At 36.5% G+C, this 22,790-nt stretch overlaps 1 protein-coding gene across 7 annotated transcripts in view; it reads left to right on the plus strand.

Annotated features, from left to right (window-relative positions):
- CTNNA2 (catenin alpha 2) overlaps positions 1–22,790 on the plus strand; it is a 1,159,566-nt gene that overhangs the window by 225,826 nt on the left and 910,950 nt on the right. For all 7 annotated transcript variants that reach the window (XM_023224974.1, XM_023224976.1, XM_023224980.1 and 4 more), the window contains one exon: positions 17,571–17,766. In XM_023224974.1, the coding sequence (XP_023080742.1) occupies positions 17,571–17,766 (196 nt within the window). The remainder of the gene's footprint in view (positions 1–17,570; positions 17,767–22,790) is intronic.

Raw genomic sequence — 22,790 nt, forward strand, 5'->3', positions numbered from 1 at the left:
CTGGAGTGCAGTGGCCGGATCTCAGCTCACTGCAAGCTCTGCCTCCCGGGTTTATGCCATTCTCCTGCCTCAGCCTCCGGAGTAGCTGGGACTACAGGCGCCCGCCACCTCGCCCGGCTAGTTTTTGTATTTTTAGTAGAGACGGGGTTTCACCGTGTTAGCCAGGATGGTCTCGATCTCCTGACCTCGTGATCCGCCCGTCTCGGCCTCCCAAAGTGCTGGGATTACAGGCTTGAGCCACCGCGCCCGGCCAGAAGACATACTCTTAACCTTTGACACTAGATGGGTGTAATCCTGGTGATTAGAAAACACTGAAATGAGCTTCTGTTGAATTTCATGTTCACATCTACACAGCTTTCTTTTGGTCCATCAGTCAATAGAGATATGAATGTATGTGTGTGTGTGTGTGTGTGTGCATGTGTGTGTGTATCTATATATATAGATAGATAAAATATTTAGTTTGTACTATTATAGTTTGTGTTTTAAGTAGTTTGTGGTTTAATGCAGAAGTCTCCAACCCCGTGGTTGTGGACCAGTACCTGTCCATGGCCTGTTACGAACCCATAGCAGGAGGTGAGTGATGGGCATGTGAGCCTTACCACCTGAGCTCTGCCTCCTGTCAGATCAGCGGGAGCATTAGATTCTCATATCAGCACGAACCCCATTGTGACTTGCACATGCAAGGGATCTAGGTTGCATGCTTCTTATTAACAACAAATGCCTGATCTGAGGTGGAACAGTTTCATCCTGAAACCACCCCTCCTCCCTCCGACACATTTCCCCTGGTGGAAAAATTGTTGTCCATGGAACCCGTCCCTAGTGCCAAAAAAGTTAGGGACCACTGGTGTAATGGGAGAATTATAATGTACACTTACATATCAAAATAATAATATTTCAGTATATGATGTATTTCTTTGGAAAACAAGGCATATCTTTTAAAATAGGGTAAAGAGATTCTATTCTGTCTGCCTATTGGCATAGTTAGGTTGATTGATTTACTTATAAAATGATGGCTAGAACATGAGGAAATATATTAGACTTCAGACTACATATTAGGTTTTGGATTTGTTATTATTGGTTAAAAAAAATCTTTGCCTATAAAAAGCGAGTCGGTTTTAAATAGTGTAATGAGGCAATCACTGTGTTGCTTGTCTGCATTCACAAAGAGCAAATGAAAACCGGAAGTGACTACATGTTGCTTAATTAGTCCAATTAAACACCTGTCTTAGACTTTCTTGCTTAACAAACCCTCGACTTCTCAAAATCACTAGCACATTGCTAAAAATATAACTTTAATTTGAAAAATTGTTGAACTATTTTGCACATTTCTGTATGAAAAATGTAAAAAAAAAAATACATGGGAATTATGCATTGCTTAAAACAAAAAGATTAGACTTTGTAATTAAGCTAATTTAGTGGTACTATACAAATATAATCAGATTGAAAGCTTATTAAAAACACATTAGAACAAAAGAAAGAGTATATATGAAAATAAGCATGGCATGTGTTGAGGAATTCCATAAAATACTTGGATGAAAGACAGGAGTGGTCCTGAGATCCGCAGGACTCCCTGTAAGCCCCAGAATGTCCTTAGCTTAGCCACCTAAATGACTTGGAAAGATACCAGAAAAGGAGATCTCTGATATTCTTTTGTGAATCCCTCTTAATTTTGACCTAAAAATTCATTGAAAATCAATACTATCCCATTTATTTTAGTTTATCTCAGTGAATAGAGAGAACAGATTTCAGATATTTGTATATAAAACTTACCATCATGAACCAGGAGTCAAGAATTTTACTTCATTAGCACATAGAATGTAGAAATTTGAAGTAACTTAAGGATAATTTTTAATTTATAGCCGACAAAAATGAATCCCAAAGAGATTAATTGAACTCAATTTTATACAGTGAGTAAGTGGCTGGTCTGGGGCTCAAGTTCAATTATTCTGACCTCATGTCCGGCACTCTTTCCCCTTGTGGTTGTATGTTCAATATTATTTTTTGGAGCATTCCTTTAGTTACAGAGCTAAGTTCCTTAAATAAACTGTCTTACTTAAGCTTCACAGCATCCCTATAAGGTGTATATTATCGTCTTCATTTTTCAGAATAGGAAGCTGAGTCTCAGATTCAATCATTTGTCACCTAAGTAAGAAATGGCAAGTTCCAAATTCTGTATTGTTTCTGTCCCCTGCCCCATGCTGCTTCCTCTCACTGACATTTCACTCTGCAGTATTGAATGCTTCCGTACTAATTATCCAGGGCCCATTCTGCAGTTTCAGAAACGCTAATACCAGTTTTAAAGAGAAATGATATCCTGAATTAGAAAATGAGCTGCTTTCTTTTTGCGTGTGAGTTGTCCTAATAAAGGTTCACAAGAAGAACCTTGACAAGCATAATTACAACCTGCTCATTTCCCCTTTAAGTCATCAAACATTCCCAAGAAGCTTGAGGCCTCCAAGAAGTGATGCTTAAGGAATGTAGCTTGACAATATGGCAGTGCATTCAAGTGGAAGGCTGGCGTTCTATCCATGAAGAAGATGACCCTACAGTAAAATATCAGTGTGGCCTTTTTCACATCACTGGCATTTTACCAGCAGTTTGTAATTTAATGGAAGAATAATAATGTACACTTACACATCAAAATCAGAAAATGTCAGTGTATGATGTAATTGTTTCTTTGAAAAACAAGGGAATGTCTTAAAATGGAGTGTGTCATGCATACTGTAATAAAATTATGCAGCCACATCAGTTGTCTTGCCATAAAACCAATTGATTATAGATTTAAAAATTTGTATTATGTAAAATGAGACAAATATGTGTTGATCATTATCTTAGGGTAATAAACTACAAATGTCAGACAAATTAAAACCTGAATTACTCTTCTTTGATAGGCTTTATGACTTCTGGCAGGCAAATTGCTCAAAGCTTTGATTTTCTTATCTGAGTAATGGGGATAACACTTTTATTTCCTTATTCTCACAAACATGTGCTGTATGTGTAATGAGCTGAGCATATCTGGAGAACACTTAGTATTTAACGTTCTATTAAGCAAAGAGCAAGGTAGTATTATTAACCATGGTTTACTTTAATTCTAGAGTAGAAACTAATAAACAATAGAAGGATGAGATTTTGTTGAGATTTTTCTGCTTCTAATTTTTGGAAGAAACTGTTTCTATATATGCTAGTGGAGAGATTTTTTTTTTCTTAGAACTTAGTAGGCTTGTGTTAAACTTAGCTCCCTGTGGCTTTCAAGTATAATTTTCTTTATAGGAGACTAGTATTGTTGGTTTTATTCCAAGAAATGATAATAGATTATTTATATTTTTCATTTTAGTATTAATTCCAGCTCTTAATTTTCAAGCTTATTAAGAATCTAAAGCTCCTTTTCATTATTTCTAAAAGGTAGCTTGAAATTTACATTTTCAATATATCATAGTTACCGTGATTTGATAAAGTATTTTTAAAAATATATGTCATATGACAAAACCATGAAACTCAAGGTAGAGTGTACACACATATACACATACAGAGGACACAAATATAGGCTAGAATTCCTTTCATGTTACAGAGAGACAGACAAAGAGATAGACCAAAACAATAAATAAATAAAAAATAAATTCCGTGGTTACTACAAAAAAAATGAGAAAAAATAATAAATCATTTTTATTTGATGCAATGAGGTTTATATCCATACTTTCCTACTTAGATGTTTCTTTTAAGAAATTTAAAAGAAATTAATATCAAGGAAACTAATATTAAACAAGAATAAATAAATTAATATCAAACACTGTTACTTTTTAAGGTCAGTGTCATTTAAGCTATAAATCCCCCATATCAAAATATGGGTTTTTTTTTTTTAGGTTACTAGAAATTTTCTTTGTTTTCAATTGTGCTACTTTTGAATGTTGTCTTTACCCTCTATACTTAGTAGGAACAAATACGAGCTTCAGCCAATGAAATAAGAACAGACAGGGCATGGTGATAAAGTACTTGAATCTCCTGTGCTTCGACGATGATTTTGATGGTTTTTCATTGATGATTTAGATTTGCTTATTGAAGTGTGGTCTCAGTGAGCACTGTATTCTCAAGTCATCTACAGTGTTGCCAAATGTGGTTGATCTATTTTCTGAAAAACTTTTTCTGATTTCTGAAATGGACTAATGTGTTTTTCTGTATCCAGCATTCAAACTGATTGATAATCCCTCTGCAAAACCCATACAGGTATAAAAGACAAGAGGAGATGTGATAGCTTGTGGCTACCCACCAGAACTGTTTGTGCTAGAGGGATGTGAGTTCACTTACACGTTGGGTTTTGCTTATCATTTTCATCCAAAAGAAAAGGATACATTGAGATGCTTGTGAGTGGATAGAAATAGAAAATTCATTGCTAGTGGAGGTTTGGTAAGGATTTTAGTGAGTGGAAAATCTGGCTGGTTGTCGGTGAGCTACATTTGGGCTGGAAGTATTGAGGGAGATGATCAGACATTTGAGATATCTTTAAGGCATTTGGCCACAGCCCTTAACGTGCTCTCAAGTTTAGAGGATGGCAGAAAAATATTTATTCTACAACTTTATTTTTGTTTTTTACCATCAAATGCAGTTTGTCTCTTTAAGAACAAAAATAAATATTCAGACAAAATTCTTCCAGTTAGCAGAAATCACTCATTTTCTCCTAAAATGACATTAAAAAGAGTAAAAGCTTTTAAAGTCTGCAAGTAACATTTGACAAATTTGTAAATACATTGGACTATATACATACCAACTATATCTACCTGTATTTGTAGGCTTATTTAAAAAATCTATACTAATGTCATAATTTACTAAAGCCATTAACTGAACTGTTTGAAATTTCATTCTCAATAATTCTTTTTAGAGTCAGTAGTTGGGTCTTTCCATAAGAAAAAGTTTGCAATCTGACTTGAAAAACTTTGGATTTGTGATATTTGTCTCCCTGTTGTTCGTTTTCTGCTCTGAGAGATGCCAACAAGTGGCAACTGAATTATTCCCAGGTCATTGAAAAGTGAAGATAATGGATTCCCAGAACTGTATAAGAACAAGGACTTGGCAATTTAAATTTTTTTCATATTAAAAAATGAGCTTTGCGAGGCCAAGGCGGGTGGATCATGAGGTCAGGAGATCGATACCATCCTGGCGAACACGGTGAAACCCTGTCTCTACTAAAAATACAAAAAAAAATATCCAGGCGTGGTGGCAGGTGCCTGTAGTCCCAGCTGCTCCGGAGGCTGAGGCAGGAGAATGGCGTGAGCCCGGGAGGCGGAGCTTACAGTGAGCCGAGATGGCGCCACTGCACTCCAGCCTGGGGGACAGAGTGAGATTCCGTCTCAAAAAAAAAAAAAAAAAAAAAAAAAAAAAAGGCGGAGGGGGAATATGTTCCCATAGAAAAAAGTGTGTGAAACTCGCCTAAAAAGCACGAGACTGGCAGGCAAAGCTTTATCCACCAAATGTTATAATAAAAATATTTTCATAATAAAAGAGTAAAACAAAAAAAAGTTTGTATATGTCTTTGTGTGCATACAAATAGAGAATGTATGTGTTTTTTTCTAAATTAGCATACATTCCTGAACTAAGAATGTTTTACATACATTACACAATATACATAAAAGTAGACATTTAAAAGAATGGCATAAACTTTTGAAAACAACATTCTGTTTATTAACTGTATACAGTGATATTAGCTGCTGTAATAGAGGATCTTTAAAAATCTCAGAGACTTAACAGAAGTTTTCTTCTTGCTACATAATATCTCAATGGGTCTTTCTGATCCATACGTCACTCTCTTCCAAGGGAAACTTCAGGAAGTTAGGCCCCTTTCAGCTTGTGGCTTCTTCAACACCTGGCTTCCAAGTTTGCCAGGTGGGAGAAAAACAAACAAACAAACAAACAAAAAACACGGAGGATGATTTTAATGCGCCAGATTGAGAAGAACACACAGCACTCACTGATGTTCACATTTCATTGGATGGAATTTGTCAATTGACCACATCAACTTAAAACGAGAGTGAAAAATATAGTCTCACATTGTGTCCACAGGAAAAAGAAGTGGGTTGGTTGGTGGCACCCAGCAGTCTTCTCCACTAACAATTACAAACATAATAAATTTGCTTTTCGCTAAGAATAAAAATCAACAAATATATCTCAATTGGCTAAATTTGCTGGATGTTTTCTCTTTTTAAAGATTTGCAAGTCGTAATTGCTTTAAACCATCATGAGCTAATGTCGTAAGGACCCTGGGATGAGATTCGTCGTCAGCAATAATAGATGTAAATACATATTTGAACTTCTCAGGTCTAATGAGATTGTATGTTTTTTCTGCCTATAACCTAGTTGACAAAGAGGTTGTATTATGAATAAAGTTAATGTTGACTATGTGTTTTCTTATAGTTTACTTATGCTTGTATTTTTAGTACTATCTTCGATCTCCAGTTTATAGTCTTTTAAAGTCTGTTCCATTCTGTGCATGGGTATGTGTGTGTGCAAGTGTGTGTGAAAACTAGAATATTTAAGACTTAAATCCACTTACCAGGTACACATCAAAGTGTAAGGTCACCCCTGCAATTCCTGGATTTGTGGACCCTTACCCTTACCTCAAGATACCCCATTTATCGTATGTGACATGTGACCATCTAAGGTAGGGATAGGATATAGTCCTTATATGAAACAGTAGTCAGGCTACATTGTTTTATATTTGTAGACAAAAATCAATATAGCATCTTGATATTTTTCCTGCATCCCACTGTCTACTATTCCCTGTAGAGTGTGTGCACCCTGTGCAGGAGTCCACTAACCTTAAAAAAAGAAAATATCAAACCTCGTGCCCATGTCAATCAAAGAGTACAACAAAAAGATGATGAATGTTGGAGGAATGAGAATTTGGGTAAACTGAATCCTTTGCCTAACATACTGTTGACTGGAAAATATTTTGTGTCTGTCGTGCTTTCAGATTTGTTTCTACTCTTTCTTGGAACACTTTGGCTTTACTTTATTTTGTTTTAACCTTAGTAAATGCAAAATAGTGACTCATGAATGGAATTGAATTTTTAATTTCTAGGGACATTCTCAACAGCATGGATTTCCTCATATGGGCACTGATGGTTAAAATATTTTGGAATTTCAAAAAGAGGAATGCCTCATTACCCATTTAAAATCCTTGGTTCTAAGCAATTGCTTCTTCAGTGAATATCTAGCATTATTTTGGTGTCTTAATTTTGAGCATCACTTTTCATTGGCTGTAAGTGTAGATACTGAAAGTTGTATAGATTTTAGGATAACCTAGGTTGGCAATAGATCCTTTAAACAAGTTTGTTTCTTTTTGTTGCTTGGTTTATTGTGTTTTATCAAATCAAAGATGCCATCAACTGTAAGATATATATTTTAGATACTCTAAGAAAAAAATTAAGTTCTGCCAAATATATCTTTAAAAATGACATAAATTGTAACACTCATTCTTATTTTGTATATGTTAAACCGTGGTGAAAAGGTATACCTTAGAATTAATGAAATACAAAATATTACACTGTCTTCCAGCAAATGTTTCAGGAAATTTTAAGGATATATAAACTGCAGAAAGATTAAAACATCTTAAAGGAAAATGCTTTTAAGAAAGCAAGATGAATGTAAGAACAAATAAGGAGCAGGATTGAGACTAATTTGGTAACAATCATCATTACATCATATGCCTTCCTGAAGGGACCATAAATTTGGGTGAAACTGTTTTGAAGTCCGTACAAAAAGGAAAAGGAAATCTTAATTTATTACGCAGCTTAAAATCATAAAATAAAATCAAACCAGTTTTTAAGAAGAAGTGTCAATATCCTTGGTACTGAAATGAACAAAAATTTATGTAATGTGAGCAATAATAATATCTCATCAACAACCTTAGAGAATACACAGTGAGCATCCTATGACTTTGTGCAGTAGTATCCTCCCATTGAGGTAAGTGGTATCACAATAAGTCAGTAGAAACACTTTTACCAGTGTCCAGTATAATACTTCTTCTCTCCTGGCTTATCTGCTTTAATGTAGAGTGGCTGGTGTTTTGTACTAGGTGGTGAGAGACAGATGGACTGAACATCCTTAAACAAACTAAATGTTTCTCTCAGGCAAGCTTTTGGATGGCAGTGATCTAGACCATACTCTCTGGAGGTTACCAAGAATGGAGCTTATCTATGCTGCTGTTTAAATATGAAACATCATGCCCTAATAGAGACTGGAAAAAATATTAGTTGATATTCTCTAGGGAAAATTGAGTTTCATCTGAAGAATACGTGCATAAAGGCTGCTGGGCATGGTGGCGGGCGCCTATAGTCCCAGCTACTCCAGAGGCTGAGGCAGGAAAATGGTGTGAACCCGGGAGGTGGAGCTTGCAGTGAGCCAAGATCACGCCACTGCACTCCAGTCTGGGCGACAGAGCGAGACACCGTCTCAAAAAAAAAAAAAAAAAAAAAGTTAAGAAAAGGCTGCTGTACTTTGTATTGGCTCATAGACACTACCGAAACACTTCCTAGGAAATGAGTTCAAATCACATCTCACCTATAACATGAAAGGATGATCCAGTTCCCAAACGCTCTACTCCATAATTGGCAGCCACAGAAACTTTAGCCTAGAAAAATTTTAATATACATATGACTGGCTCTTCATGTTGGCCATAAAAATATCTCACCCAATCATAGATACTTATTTGGGGGGTTATTTCTGAATTCTACTTGCTATTATTTTCTTCAGGAAATATATACCACAGCAACTGAGTTATAAGGCTTGACTCATGGCCTTATTTAAAAGTTGAGGGTGCATCTACAATAATTAATAAGTATAATACATTAATTATAGGCTTTCTTTATAGCAAAAATTAATTAGTGCCAGTTCAGTCCTATCTTAGATAATTAAATCATAAGACCATATCTTCAAGGTTTCAGAAAGCTGGTCTTCCAGGTCTCAGTATCAGTGGGCATGCATCTGAATTCTACGCAGTTACTATCAGATAATGGGGAGGAAATTTCAAAGACAAAGAGACAGACTAATTCTCTGGAGGTTTTCCCTCTATAAATTATTAATGCATCATTAAAAGATCATTGTTTCTGACTTTTGAAGCTGTGGAAGCGTCAATAACTGTGGTTCTTATGATTTCTTTTTTAATCTGAAATAAGGTGTGAAGTTGTGCTTGAGAGAAATGATCCGTTCAACAAGAGATCCTATTATAGTAGTTTCTATTGTAGTCGTTTCTGTGAAAGTTTTATCTTAGTTATTAGTGAAGTTGAAATAAATTTGTATTATCACCTCCTTTTGTATCAGAATTTGTATAACTTTGTTGGTCTGCCTTTCTCTCTGATGTGTACAACATATAATATACATATCTCTTTAAATCTCACAAATATTCTGCTCTAGGAAATAACTTCTAATACAGTATACCAGAAGGTAAGCATGTATCTTTTTATGTATTTTATGAGAAAAGGCACAAGCCATATTTGCACTTACTCTATCATTGCTAAATGAATAAATCAGGTGGTTCAAGGAAGGATACTTTAAGAAAAACATCATTTTGATGTATTACTTGGCAGTTAATTTTTAACTGGTCATTAAAACCTGACTTAAGATTTCTCCTTAGAAGCTTGGTGTTATCAAATATATTACTATATGAAGACTTAACTTCATATTTCAAGTTAGTTACATAAGTTTTCCTCTTTCAGGAATTTTTCATTCGTCTTCAGTTGCTCCTGGAATAGAGTGCTTTTTGTAATGTTGTCTTCAAACATTCACCCCAAAAATGTCTTGCTTTGGAATTTCTAATTTTTTAAATTTTTACTTGTTTTAAATTTTAATCTTTGTAGGTTTTGGCAGCAATTGAAGGCTTCCCTTGTGTTAGCTGAGTAATCATGAAGATTGAACTACCTTAGAGCAACACCGCAGTAGAATTCACAAAAACTTACTACTCACGTCTGCAAAGTGCATGAGTCTTTAGGCATCTAGCAAAACAATGCCCAAGTTATCTTGGTTCTGCTTTATTGGTTTTTCTGGAGAGCTCAACAATTTCACCATATTTATATATGTACACTCTCACTTTTCCAAGTTCCTTGTACCTGCGTAATAGAGGAGATGCTTTCCCACCAAAAGACAGTGAATTGATTCACCAAGCTGTAAGGAATCATGAGGTATCTTGGCACCTAAAATGAGAGGAAGGTTTTACCTGTTAAAAGTCACTGCTGCCGGGTGCGATGGCTCATGCTGGTAATCCCAGCACTTTGGGAGGCCGAGGCAGGCAGATCACCTGAGGTCAGGAGTTTGAGACCAGCCTGGCCAATATGATGAAACCCCATCTCTACTAAAAATACAAAAAATCAGCTGGGCTTGGGGGCGGGTGCCTGAAATCCCAGCTACTTGGGAGGCTGAGTCAGGAGAATAGCTTGAACTCAGGAGGCAGAGGTTGCAGTGAGCCAGGATTGTGCCACCGCACTCCAGCCTGGGCAACGGAGTGAGACTCTGTCTCAAAAGGAAAGGTCACTGCTCTTTCACTTTTTTTTTGCTTCAGCTAGACTCCTAGATAAATGTTTCTGAAAGTAAAGTTTATAATCCATACAAATCTTAATTGTATGCAACGAATGCAAAATGCCTACACCCAGACTTACCTGATCAGAAGCTCTGTGGGTAGAGTCCAGAAATTTGCCTTCTTATAGGAATCTAGGGGAATGTTAGGGATGATAAAGTTGGAAAATAATTGTGCCAAATTTTAGCATTTATCTTTTGATATGCATATGAATCAACTATTAGTAGGTCTGGGATGGGGCCTGTAATTCTACATTTCTAACAAGCCTAGATAACACTGATGCTCTCCATAGCTCACTTGGAGTATCAGTGGGCTAAAGTTTTTCAGCTGGCTGCCCCATGGGGTAAGGCTTAGACAAACTACACTGTTGCTGGTTTCAGGAAGCAACAGAGTTGCTCTGTCACAAGTCTCAGGTCCTTCTCACATTTCAAAATCAGTGTAATGGAGTTTGCAAGACAAAGTGCCTTGATGCCCTGACTATTGCTTATTATTTTGGAGAAAGAAGTATTTCATGTCTGTTGAGCTTTTAGAGCCTAAAAGTAGAGTACTGATCAAGTAGATAAGACATAGTCAAGTTGACAAATTGTCTTAAAATACAACACATTGCAAGAAAGAGAAATGAATGAAATGATCTTGGCCACTGCACTACTGCCATTGTGCAGGAGTGGTGGGTCTACTTTTAGGACTTTAGGTCATGAGCAGTCTATACCAGCCTGGGTCTCAGTTTTATACTCAGATCGCACCATTAACATATCTGAAAACAATGGTGCCTATTATCTGACTATTTCTGAGTTTTCCACTGGCCAAGGTTCTCCTGGGACCATTATTAGATTAAGGTCCAAGGACCCTTGAACACTTGTATTCTTACCTGTGACCTGCAGAATTTCTTCTCTTTAAGGAGAGGCAGAGAGATTGAGGAAATATTTGGGGTAGGGCTAGAGCAAAGTTGAGTATTCTTATAGGTTGTAGTTAGGAAGTCTGCAGAGAGGAGGATGTTGAAGATTTAGCAGGAAGTTGGCACAGCTAATGCAACAGTTCTGGAGGATGTGATTAGGAAATTAGTTAAAGGGGTGATGGTAATAGCAGGCTTTTCCTGTTATAGGAGGGATAGAGATAAAGATGGATGCAGAAATAAGTGAGTTTGGTGGCAGGTGATATATGTTCCTTTTAAAACTATATGAATTTGAGAAGGAAATGATTACTGCTAAGAAAATTAGCCAGGAGATATTTCTAGGAGGAAGTGAAATTGAGTCAATGGCACTAAATGTGGTAGAATGGTATTATAAGATAAAAATGATTTGATTTAACAACCTGTTAACTAACTTAAGAGGACTCTGCTACAGGAGGTGAGAGGATTAAAGCAAATTTCACTGGGCTGAGAAATTAATGGAAAGAGAAATGGACACTTTGAACCCACGCTTTTCTTTTAAAAAAAACTTGGCAGTGACTAATAAAATCTGGATTTCTTAACTTGGCTTTCAAAGCCTGGCAAAGTTTTGTTCCATTACATCTATCTAACCTTACTTTCCAAATGATTTATAGGTTTGCTTTATTCTCAAGTAAGACTGATTTCCTTACTGACTTGGAAAACATGAACTCCATCTTGAGATGTGTCAATATTCATGCTATTACTACCAGTTTTTGTTGCAGGGACTTTGCTTCCCCCCTCCCCCTTCACCGGACGCCTTTTTTTTTTTTCTCCCTACTGCTTGCAAATGGATAGGAAAGAAGAATGTGTGGATCTTGAGTGATCCTTGCCTTGGGTGAAAGTTAAGAGTGGGAATTAGAGAGAATCCCTGGTTGGGGCAGAGGGAGACTTAACATCCAACTAAGGATTTCCATAGAATGAAACATTTGTTTGGAGACAGAAACATGTTTTAATAACATATTCTCAGCGTTTGCTTACAAAGGGATTTCTCTGTCAAACTCTTCCATTCACTGAAAGAAAACAGCTTCTGATGTATCTTAAAGAAAGTGTGCTTACATTTGCCTTTTATTTCTGGATTTCTCTGCTTGTCCTCATAGGGCCCATGTTCTAGTAACATATTCTCAATGTCTGCTTACAAAAGTTTTTCTCTGTCAAGCTCTTTCATTCACTGAAAGAAAACAGCTTATGATGAATGTTCAAGAAAGCATGCTGACATTTGCCTTTTTTAAAATAGAGATTTAGGGGGTACAAGTGCAGTTTTGTTACATGGATATGTTGGGTAGTGGTGAAGTCCAGAATAAGCCATTTCTTACAAGACTGCCAACAAGCTGTATTAGACACTTAAAAAGTCTATGAGTACCATCTACCAAGACCTAGTGTCAGTCTGGATATCAAACTTACGCACAGATACCTGCAGTTCCAGCAACTGGGCCACCTTGTGGCTCCCACCTTTTCATCAAAATGTGTTCCTGCTGCTCTGACTTCTCTAAGGCATCCAGTTGTGGATGCAGCTATATTCGTATGCAGAAGCTGACTGCACTATTCATTAGAATTAATAATTCTGATATTCCCTCACTGACTTGAGAGGTGGTGGGTGGATCCATGGGACTAGGTAGTCATTTTCTTCACTAAAAATCTTTGATTCCTGATCTTTAGTATATCTTGGTTCTTCATGACTGAGCAATAAATTTCTTTTTTTTAATTTCATTTTTATTTTAAGTTCAGAGGTACATCTGCAGGTTTGTTATATAGGTAAACTTGTGTCAAGGGGGTTTGTGGTACAGATTATTTTGTCACCCAGGTATTAAGCCTGATACTCATTAGTTATTTTTCCTGATTCTCTCCCTCCTCCCAACCTCCACCCTCTGATAGGCTCCAGTGTGTGTTGTTCCCCTCTATGTGTCCATGTGTTTCATCATTTAGCTCCCACTTGTAAGTGAGAACATGCAGTATTCAATTCTCTGTTCTTGCATTGGTTTGCTAAGGATAATGTCCTCTAGCTCCATCCATGATCCTGCAAAGGACATGATCTTGTTCTTTTTTAAGCAATGAATTTCCTTGTTGTTCTTTGCTTTACCCATAGAAGAGCATTGTTACATAGGAAACCTAAGATCTACTATTTGGTTAGTTATAAGATTTTTGAAATACTTTTGTCCTTCTTTGACTTTCAGCTGACACAAAAAGCCCTAATATGCATTTTCTAGACTGAGACTTTTGAATATATCAGATATTACAGGGCATTGCAGGAAGATAGGATAACATAGTTGGTTAACATTTCACTGACATTTATAAATATACATTTATATATATATATATATATAATGCCTTTGAATGAAAAGATAACCAATAGGACACAAATAAATGTAGTGAGACAAATGTAGAGAATAAATACATTTTAAGATTATTTTGTCTTTTAGCAACCTCTCATTGTTAGAAGGAAAAACAAGAGGAGAATGGTGAGTTCTCAAGTTCCAAAGATACAGCATAGAACACGAGAATAATTTAGCCTTTTGTCTCTCTGGAGCCATGTGAATTTGAAGAAGTTCTTTTTTTCACCTAAGGTAACTTCTCTAAGCTGGGTTTCCCTACCTGTAAAATAACAAGATAGAACCGAAGTAGATGAATATGAACTTTCAGAATTTTAGGTGTAAATATAGGCACAGCTCAAGAAGAATAAAAGCCTTTAACATACTGGGGAAAAAATGACACTTCAGGTGGGAGAAAAGGAAAGTGTGCAGTAGTGTAGAGTGGCACGCATTGTCATAGGGTGGCAAGAGAACGGGCATGGCAACTCAGGAGGAAGGTAGGAGAGTGAGACTAAATCAGTGTATTTGCATAGCAAAGGCTAGGTTGAGAATTCCCAAGAGTGGTTAGTTTAAAAAGACAGACCCAACTTTTTCACCTACTAATGGATCTAAACTACTTTTGCTACTTCCATTTAAACATTTGATATACTGGCCAGAAGTGAGGAGCAAGAGTCCTGCATATGCTAATCTTAAATATCTGTCTCTAATTTACTGAAAAGTTTATTAAGTTTACGATAAAAAGAGAACTAAACTGGAAGAGAGGATATTTTAAGTTTACAGTAAAAAGAGATCTGAACCGAGTGAGAGGTTTTCTTGGTTATTTGCTATGTAAATATCTAGAATGCTAATTTTAGAATAAACTGGGCAGAAATGACATCTTTTCAATCTTGAGTCTTCCCATCCAAGAACATGAGATGTCTCTGTATTATGTAGGTCTTCTTTTATGTTCTTCACTAAAATGTTATTTTCCCCCATGCGACATTCTACATGTTATGTTATGGTTATTTCTGATCATATAAATGTATGCTTATTGTGAATGGCATATTTAAAATCACATTTCTCCTTTGTTACTGCTCTTCTATTAGGTTTTTATTGTTTATATTGTATTTAGCCATCTTGCTGTTTGCTCTTGTAGTAGTTGGACTTGTTTGTCTTTTAATTATTTTTTATTTTCTTAAGAATCCTATTCTCTATAAGTTAAGATGTAATTTAATGTCTACTCTTCTAATACTTATATATCTTCTTTTTCTTATCTAATTTATTAATTTTTCCTCCAATAAAACACTGAATAGCAGTGAAAAGCATTGACAATTGTTTATTCCAAGCTGATTAAGACATGAGCCTTTATGGAAGCCCATCCCTTTCTTTCTATTTGCCTCTTTTCCCTTTCTTCCCTTTGTGCTCTTCTACCATGACTACATGAGAGCTTTTACTAAATGAGGATTGATTTGCTTCTTCTGAAAGTAATCACATTTTTCTTAGGAACTTCCTGGTAATATTCCATGGTTTCTTTTTCCCCACAAAACTGATATTTTCTATTGGTTTGCAATTATTTGCGTCACCTAAACTGTGCCTAATACAGTAATGCACCATGACATATAGAATGCTAGAAATGTGTCAGCCCCTCCAGAAAATGAACCCACATTATAGTCGTGTAGCAATTTTGGTAGAGTCACTACCAGCTTCTACTTCTTAAAAATGTCAATTCATCTAAAATTAATAGCTCCTCTCCACCCTATTTTTTCTCATTTGTGACGCCTAAAAAAATAGATTATGAAACATCTCATAATTATGTATAAAACGAGAATAAATTACATCTCAGTGAGAATAGGGAGTATTTTCCCCTGACAAAAGGTGCCTGGCCTAAATGCAGATGGTAGAGATGGTTGCTGTGTTTGCTTAGGGGACTTACGTGCTTGTTTCCAGGTATTGGCTGTTCTGGGGAGTTGAGGTTCTTGGAAGAGTAGTATGTTCATTGTTAGAGTAAATCCTCATTAAGGAGAATGCTCCTGCACCTCAGAAAAGCAATCTTTGTGACAAGCTGTCTTTTTTTTAATGGTTGCCGCGTGTGGGTGGCACTGAAAAGATTACAATGTGTTCCTCATTGCATACACATTTTACAGCTAAACCAGTATTATCGGATATTCTTATATTTAATGATTTTGCCATTTTTTGGCTAGTGTTTGTACTTAAATGACCTTATAGAATCTTTCTTAAGTTCACTGTATATAATTATTTAGCAATCAAAAGAGAGCCAAATATGACAGCTCCCAACCCTGCACTAATCACCTCTTAAGTATTGGTTCTGTCTACATACATCATCTTAGTTTACATTTATTCAATCCTTTTTTTCTTTCAGTGCTATCTCTTTCTCTATAAACTGACCAGATATTAATTGTGACTTTGAGTAATTGCTTTGATTGCTCTGAGATTTGGAGTAAACATCAGAAGCTAACTCCATTTGGAACTTTTTTGTAGACTGGCTTTCTTAACCTCCAATAACATCGTTAGTCTGCTAACCAGGGTAAATATCAACAAAAATAAACCCCAGAACCTACATTCTTGTGAAGCTGATTAAAAAAAAAAAAAAAAAATACAGCAGTGAACATGACTGGCAACTTTTGTTGAACAGAATATGGAACAGTTGTATTCATTTCCCCTCCAAACTTCTCACTGGTGGAAAATAAAGGTTCAGAAGTTTATAGGAGATAGCAAGTTGCTCAAAAGATATTAATAGCCTTGTTAGCAAATTAAATAGCTCTAGATATAGTGTTAAAAGAAGTTTGGCAGTTGAGATATGTGTCCAAATTATGATACTTAGAAAAAGAGTGATAATCTATTCAAATCTCATGATTCTAGAAATTGTAGCTGGTTAACATTGAGTCTGAATTATTTATTCCCCTCACATAAAATTTACCATTTTATTTATTCTATTTTATTTTCTGAGATGAAGTCTTGCTCTTGTCGCCCAGGCTGGAGTCCAATGGTGCAATCTCGACTCACTGCAACCTGTGCCTCCTGAGTTCAAGCGATTCTCCAGCCTCAGCCTCCCGAGTAGCTGGGATTACAGGCACCTGCCACCATGCCCAGCTAATTTTTGTATTTTTAGTATAGATGGGGTTTCACCATGTTGGCCGGGCTGGTCTCGAACTCCTGACCTCAGGCGATCTGCCTGCCTCAGCTTCCCAAAGTGCTGGGATTACAGGCATGAGCCACCATGCCTGGCCAAAATTTACCATTGTATTTATATAAGATAAAATTCTAAATAGCAAAGGTCTTCAAAAGTCCTTGGAAAATAACATATAAGTACTGGGTGTTGGCTACTCATTATTTATTAATGGCTCATTCACCTCTGCCCTGACTTACAGGGCTCAGCACTGGATATTGGTTCTCCTGGCTCAGTACTCAGAGGCACTTCCATTTTTGCTTTGCTTCCTTGCCACCCTGAGGCTGGGTACTCCAAGGAGCACTGTACTTGTCAGTCTGTAAAAGTGAGTGAACTTGAAACTTTGAGCTACTGGCAAGTATGCTATTTCTGATTATTCATGTGATTTTGTTTCTCTACAGGAAATAAATGATAACAATTTATTTGTATGCTAATCCATGTAATTCCACACTTTCCTTGGTAAGGCTATGTGATGAGGCTAAATGATGTGCATTCATGATTTAATAATGAAATCCCATGATTTAATAAACAGAGATTTAGAAATTATGAGATAACATGACACTTCTAGACAGTTTTGCAAAGAAGTTTTACAGTTTTTCTTTTATATTTAAGGTGACTACACTTGTCAACACAAGCAACAAAGGCCCATCTGGTAAAAAGAAAGGGAGGTCAAAGAAAGCCCATGTACTAGCTGCCTCTGTAGAGCAAGCCACTCAGAACTTCCTGGAAAAGGGTGAACAGATCGCTAAGGAGAGTCAAGATCTCAAAGAAGAGTTGGTGGCTGCTGTAGAGGATGTGCGCAAACAAGGTAGGCAGAATGATATTGTTCGAGGGGAATCTATACGGATGTGCAAACAATGACTTTTTCTTTAGAATCAATGGATATTTACTCAAAGAAGAAGTCTTACGTTTTTTCCTTTCTATCTGCACTTGTTGTTAATGTTTGCCGGACGTGGTACAGAGAGATATTTTTGTTGTTGCAGTATGGTACAGCTACAAACACTCCATGTCTGCTGTTACTTCAAAATCTTCAAGTTGTTTTTTCTTGGTAAATGAAAACAGACTTTGCGTCAAACTCAGGCTTTAGAGAGAATGGGACGGGAAGACGTAATGTTTATAGAGTCATGGTAAAATCAAGTTTCTATGGATGAAGGGGGAGAAGAATGTAAAGTACTATAAGATAATTATTCTTCTTTTTCTGCGAGTCCCAAATTCATATTTTCAGTTCACAGATTTCATCACAAACATAGCAAGCTAGCTACCCATTAATGAATCAAATACCTCTCTAGCTAGCTAGCTATCATGCTGTTGATTCAGCATTTTAAAATTTTGATTTGTAGTAAAATATACAACATAAAATCTTAACTATGGCCGGGTGCGGTGGCTCACACCTGTAATCCTAGCACTTTGGGAGGCTGAGGCTGGTGGATTGCCTGAACTCAGGAGTTCAAGACCAGCTTGGGCAACACGGTGAAACCCTGTCTCTACTAAAATACAAAAAATTAGCCAGGCATGGCAGCATGTACCTGTAGTCCCAGCCACTCAAGAGGCTGAGGCAAGAGAATTGCTAGGACCCAGGAGGCGGAGGTTGCAGTGAGCCAAGATCGCACCACTGTACTCCAGTCTGGGTGACAGAGTGAGACCCTGTCTCTTAAAAAAAAATCTTAACTACTTGTAAGTGTACAGTTCAATAGTGTTAACGATATTCATATTGTTGAGCAAGCAATCTCCATAACTATTTCATCTTGCAAACGGAAACTCTATACCTATTAAACTATTCCCCATATCCTCCTCTTCTGGTAATCAGCATTCTACTTTCTTTTTCTATGAATTTGACTGCTCTAAATACCTCATGTAAGTGGAATCATACATATTAGTATTTTTTTGACTGGCTTATTTCACTTAATGTAATGTCTTCAAGGTTCATACATGTTGTAGTATGTTTCAAAATTCCATCGTATGTATATACCACATTTTGTTTATACATTCATCCATTCACAGATGTTTACGTTGCTTCCACTTTTTGGCTCCTGAGAATAATGCTACTATGAACATAGAGGTAAAGATCTCTCTTTAATACCCTGAGTTCAGTTCTTTTGGATATAGACTCAGAGGTGGTATTACTGGATCATATGATCATTATATTTTTAATTTTTCAGAGCCTGCATGCTGTTTTCCACAGTGGCTGCACCATTTCCATAGTAGTGCACTCCTACTAATGGTGCACAGCGGTTCCCATTTCTCCAAATCCTCACCAACACTTGTTTTATTTTGTGAACTGTGAGCTGATATCTCGTTGTAGATTTGATTTATATTTTCCTAATGATTACTTACGTTGAGGAAGTTTTTATATACTTCTTAGGCATTTGAATGTTTTTTTCGGAGAAATGTTTCCAGTCTTTTGCCCATTTCTGAATCAGGTTGTTCGGTTTTGTTGCTGTTGTTAAGTTATAGGAGTTCTTTTTATAGTCTGGATATTAACAGCTTATCAGACAGTGATTTGCAAATATTGTCTTTCATTCTGTAGGTTGCCTTTTCACTCTATTGTGTCCTTTAACACAGAGAGTTTTTAAATTTTGATATAGTCCTACGCAGTATCTGTAGTTGAAAGTTCTAAGGACCATGAAATCAGAACAGATACCTACTCCCAAACTCCCACCTCTCTCCCTTGCATTTTCTATCTTGAAGAATGCAATGCATATCTATTCAGTTGCATGTTGCGTAAATCTTGGTGCCATTCTTGTTACTTCCCTTTCCTTCCAAATATAGTCTATTGTAAAGTTTCCTAGATCTTACCTCCTAAATATCTATTTAATGGACCGCTTCCTGTCTCAGTTATTCAAAGGCACTATGTTTTCGTGCTCCAGGGCCTTTATATATGCTGTCCTTTTCACGCATTTCTACACTTCCCAGCTCAAAGAACACCTTCTCAGGGAAACTTTATCTGAAACTCCTGTCATACTTTTTAATGGGTCCTTTCCTTGTTACTTTTCACAGGATAATTAAGTATTTGTGAGGTGACTGTCTTTCATGCCATACTATAAATTAATAAAGGCAGAGACCAGACCATGTCTCTTTTGCTAATCATTGATTTGCAACGCTAAGTACTCATTAAATATTTGTTGAATTATTGAATTAAGAGGTGAATAAATGGTCTCTCCCAATTCTTCCTGCAAACCTAGCACTGTGTCAGTTCACAGCTGGATATTTAGTACCTGGAAACACCACCCTCCTTCTACACTAACAAATACCGTTCCCCATGCTGCCCTCTTCTTCCTCATCCTCTCCTTCCTCCTAAAACCTAATTTCATTTCTATGATACTAATTTAAATTATTACTTTAATTTGCAATGTTAAATGTGCTACATTTTATCAATTGTGGACAGAGTATATTTGTGTATGTGTTTTGGCAATGCGAAATCCTCTAAGTTTTCAGGTGCATTTGAAAACTGATACTCCTTCTGAACTGTAGATGGATGCTTGTTTGTTTTCATGCATCTATAGGCTGGATAGTTGTTTTATTTTTTCTTTTGTTGTGGATTTCTTAGTTTGACTGCCATAGAATAAACTGTATGCACTTAAAATTTACAATATGATAAGTTTTGACAAATGTATACATCCATGAATCCATCTTTGCAATGAAGATAGCAAAGGTATTCATGGTAGAAAGTGGTTTGATTGGTCCCTGGGCCTCTTTTTAAAATGTTTGTCTTTTATGATGAGAAAAATTTTCCCTTTAGTTTCTCCAAAACCTCTTAAGAATTCTTTTGTCATTAAAAGTTAGTTTTCACACATTCTGTAGAAACCAATATTTTCATTTTCTTGAAGCTTACATGAAATGGTGTTCTTGTGGATATAATAAGCAACACAGTTCTTGACCAGACTATCCTAGGAGTATTAGAGTAACAAATTTCTACATATGCTAATTGAAGACAGCTAACAATGGTTGCTCTTCTAGAGGATATTTCAAGCTTGCTTTTTATATTATCCATTTCTTGTTACAAAACAATTCTATATCAGAAATGATGGCTATGTCTAACCTGTATAAAGCTCAATGCCATGTGCTGCTTCTCTTGAACAGTGTCAAATTCAAGGAAGCATTACTATAGTATGCAAAATAACCCCAAAAATGGGTAAAAGTCTTTAAAATTCGCTTTGTTATTTTTCACTCTGCAGTCTCTCCCATCCGCTGCACATGCCTCTCAGGTGTGAGTCGTGCACCTCCTCCCTGACAGCAAGGTCCTTAGTCTCTTGTTTGGATTTGATGCCCAGAAGCTCTTATCTTCATTCTTTCCATTCTCTAGCACAGCTCGTTGTTATGTAATCCCCTTAGCTTATCTGGCTTTACCTGATTCTCCTGCTTGCCCATTACCCAAATTTTATTTACCAATGAGAGCCTGCATTGATTTTCAGAGAGAGGTAGAGAGAAAGGAGCTTGTGAGTAAGGAATATGGAATGGGACGAGATATTTAGTTAATGGAAACTTTAAAACATAGTATCTTTCCTTCTATCATAGAAATCTGTTTTCTAATTTGGAAGATGATATTCAGAAATTATGGACACACTGACATTTAGAAACAATAACCTCTTTTAAACAACCTCCAGCATCCATGCATGACTTATTTATTAAATGACATATTGTAGGAATGAAATCTGTTAGCTTTACTATTGCATCGTTTCTGTTTTTATTAAAAAGTATTGCCACTTTTTGTTTTCAGCATAAGTAAATGCCAATTTTCATATTGTACATGTCCATTTTCAGATTTTTAATATACAACTGTTTTGTTTTTCTTTTGAAGTTTCACAGCATTCATTATAATTACCCAATCTGTCAAGATTATAGATAGAATTGTCTTTGTAACTATATTATTATTGTATATCATATGGCTAAACAGTGTTATTTGAATTTGTTTATTATTAAATATATATATATATATATTTTTTCTCTTTTAAACCTAAGCTGCATGCCAGATCTCTAAAAGTTTTCAGTATGAGTGGTGACTATATTTTTACTGTAGCATATTCCAGTAGAAGATTTCCCTATATCTGTAAAAAAATATTGGAGTAGGTGTTGCGCTGAACTCCTATGGACTCCAGTGGGGATGACGCCAGGATCACGGGACCAAAGAAGAGACCCAGCGTCAGCAAATGAGACAGGGAGTTTTATTGGGGGGCTTACCGACAGGGGAGAAGTCCAGTGGCAGCAGGCTGGGCCGAAGAACCACAACCATTTGTGAGAGGCATGCAGTTCATATAGCACTTTCACGTAGCACCATTTACCTAACAACCTTCACCTGGCAACCTTCATTCAACCCAAAATCCCCTCTACACCCCATGTTCCACGGGCTGGGCTGGGGGCTCAGATGTTACTCATAAACAAGGAATGACTCTCTGCAGTGGCCACTCCCAGATTCCCTAGCTCAGCAAACACATTCAGATGCCTCTGCCATACAGGGTCATTCTCGGAGTATGCGTAAGTTTTTGCTCTCAGGTGCGTTTACATACAGTAGGCTTATGATAGCATTTATATTTAAAGAAGTAACAAAAATCAGTTGTCTAAAAGAGATATTGTATTCAAAACTTAGAACTCTGATGCCTTAGACTTTGGGAAAAACAGGATATCTAGTTTGGTGTTTGCGTTTCTGCCTTCCTGTTTAATTATGACTAAAGTATGTGATATATGCATATTATCTTCCTAGTGTAAGTTTAAACAGTATCAGAATAGGAACAATGGGATTTATATATTTCTTTCTTCTCCTGAAGCACTTGGTGTGGTCCTCTAGCACACGGTAGGTGATATTAAGGAAGGAGTCTTGTGAAATCAGGAAAGCAT

This window comes from Piliocolobus tephrosceles, chromosome 15, assembly GCF_002776525.5.
Source record: "Piliocolobus tephrosceles isolate RC106 chromosome 15, ASM277652v3, whole genome shotgun sequence".
NCBI lineage: Eukaryota > Metazoa > Chordata > Mammalia > Primates > Cercopithecidae > Piliocolobus > Piliocolobus tephrosceles.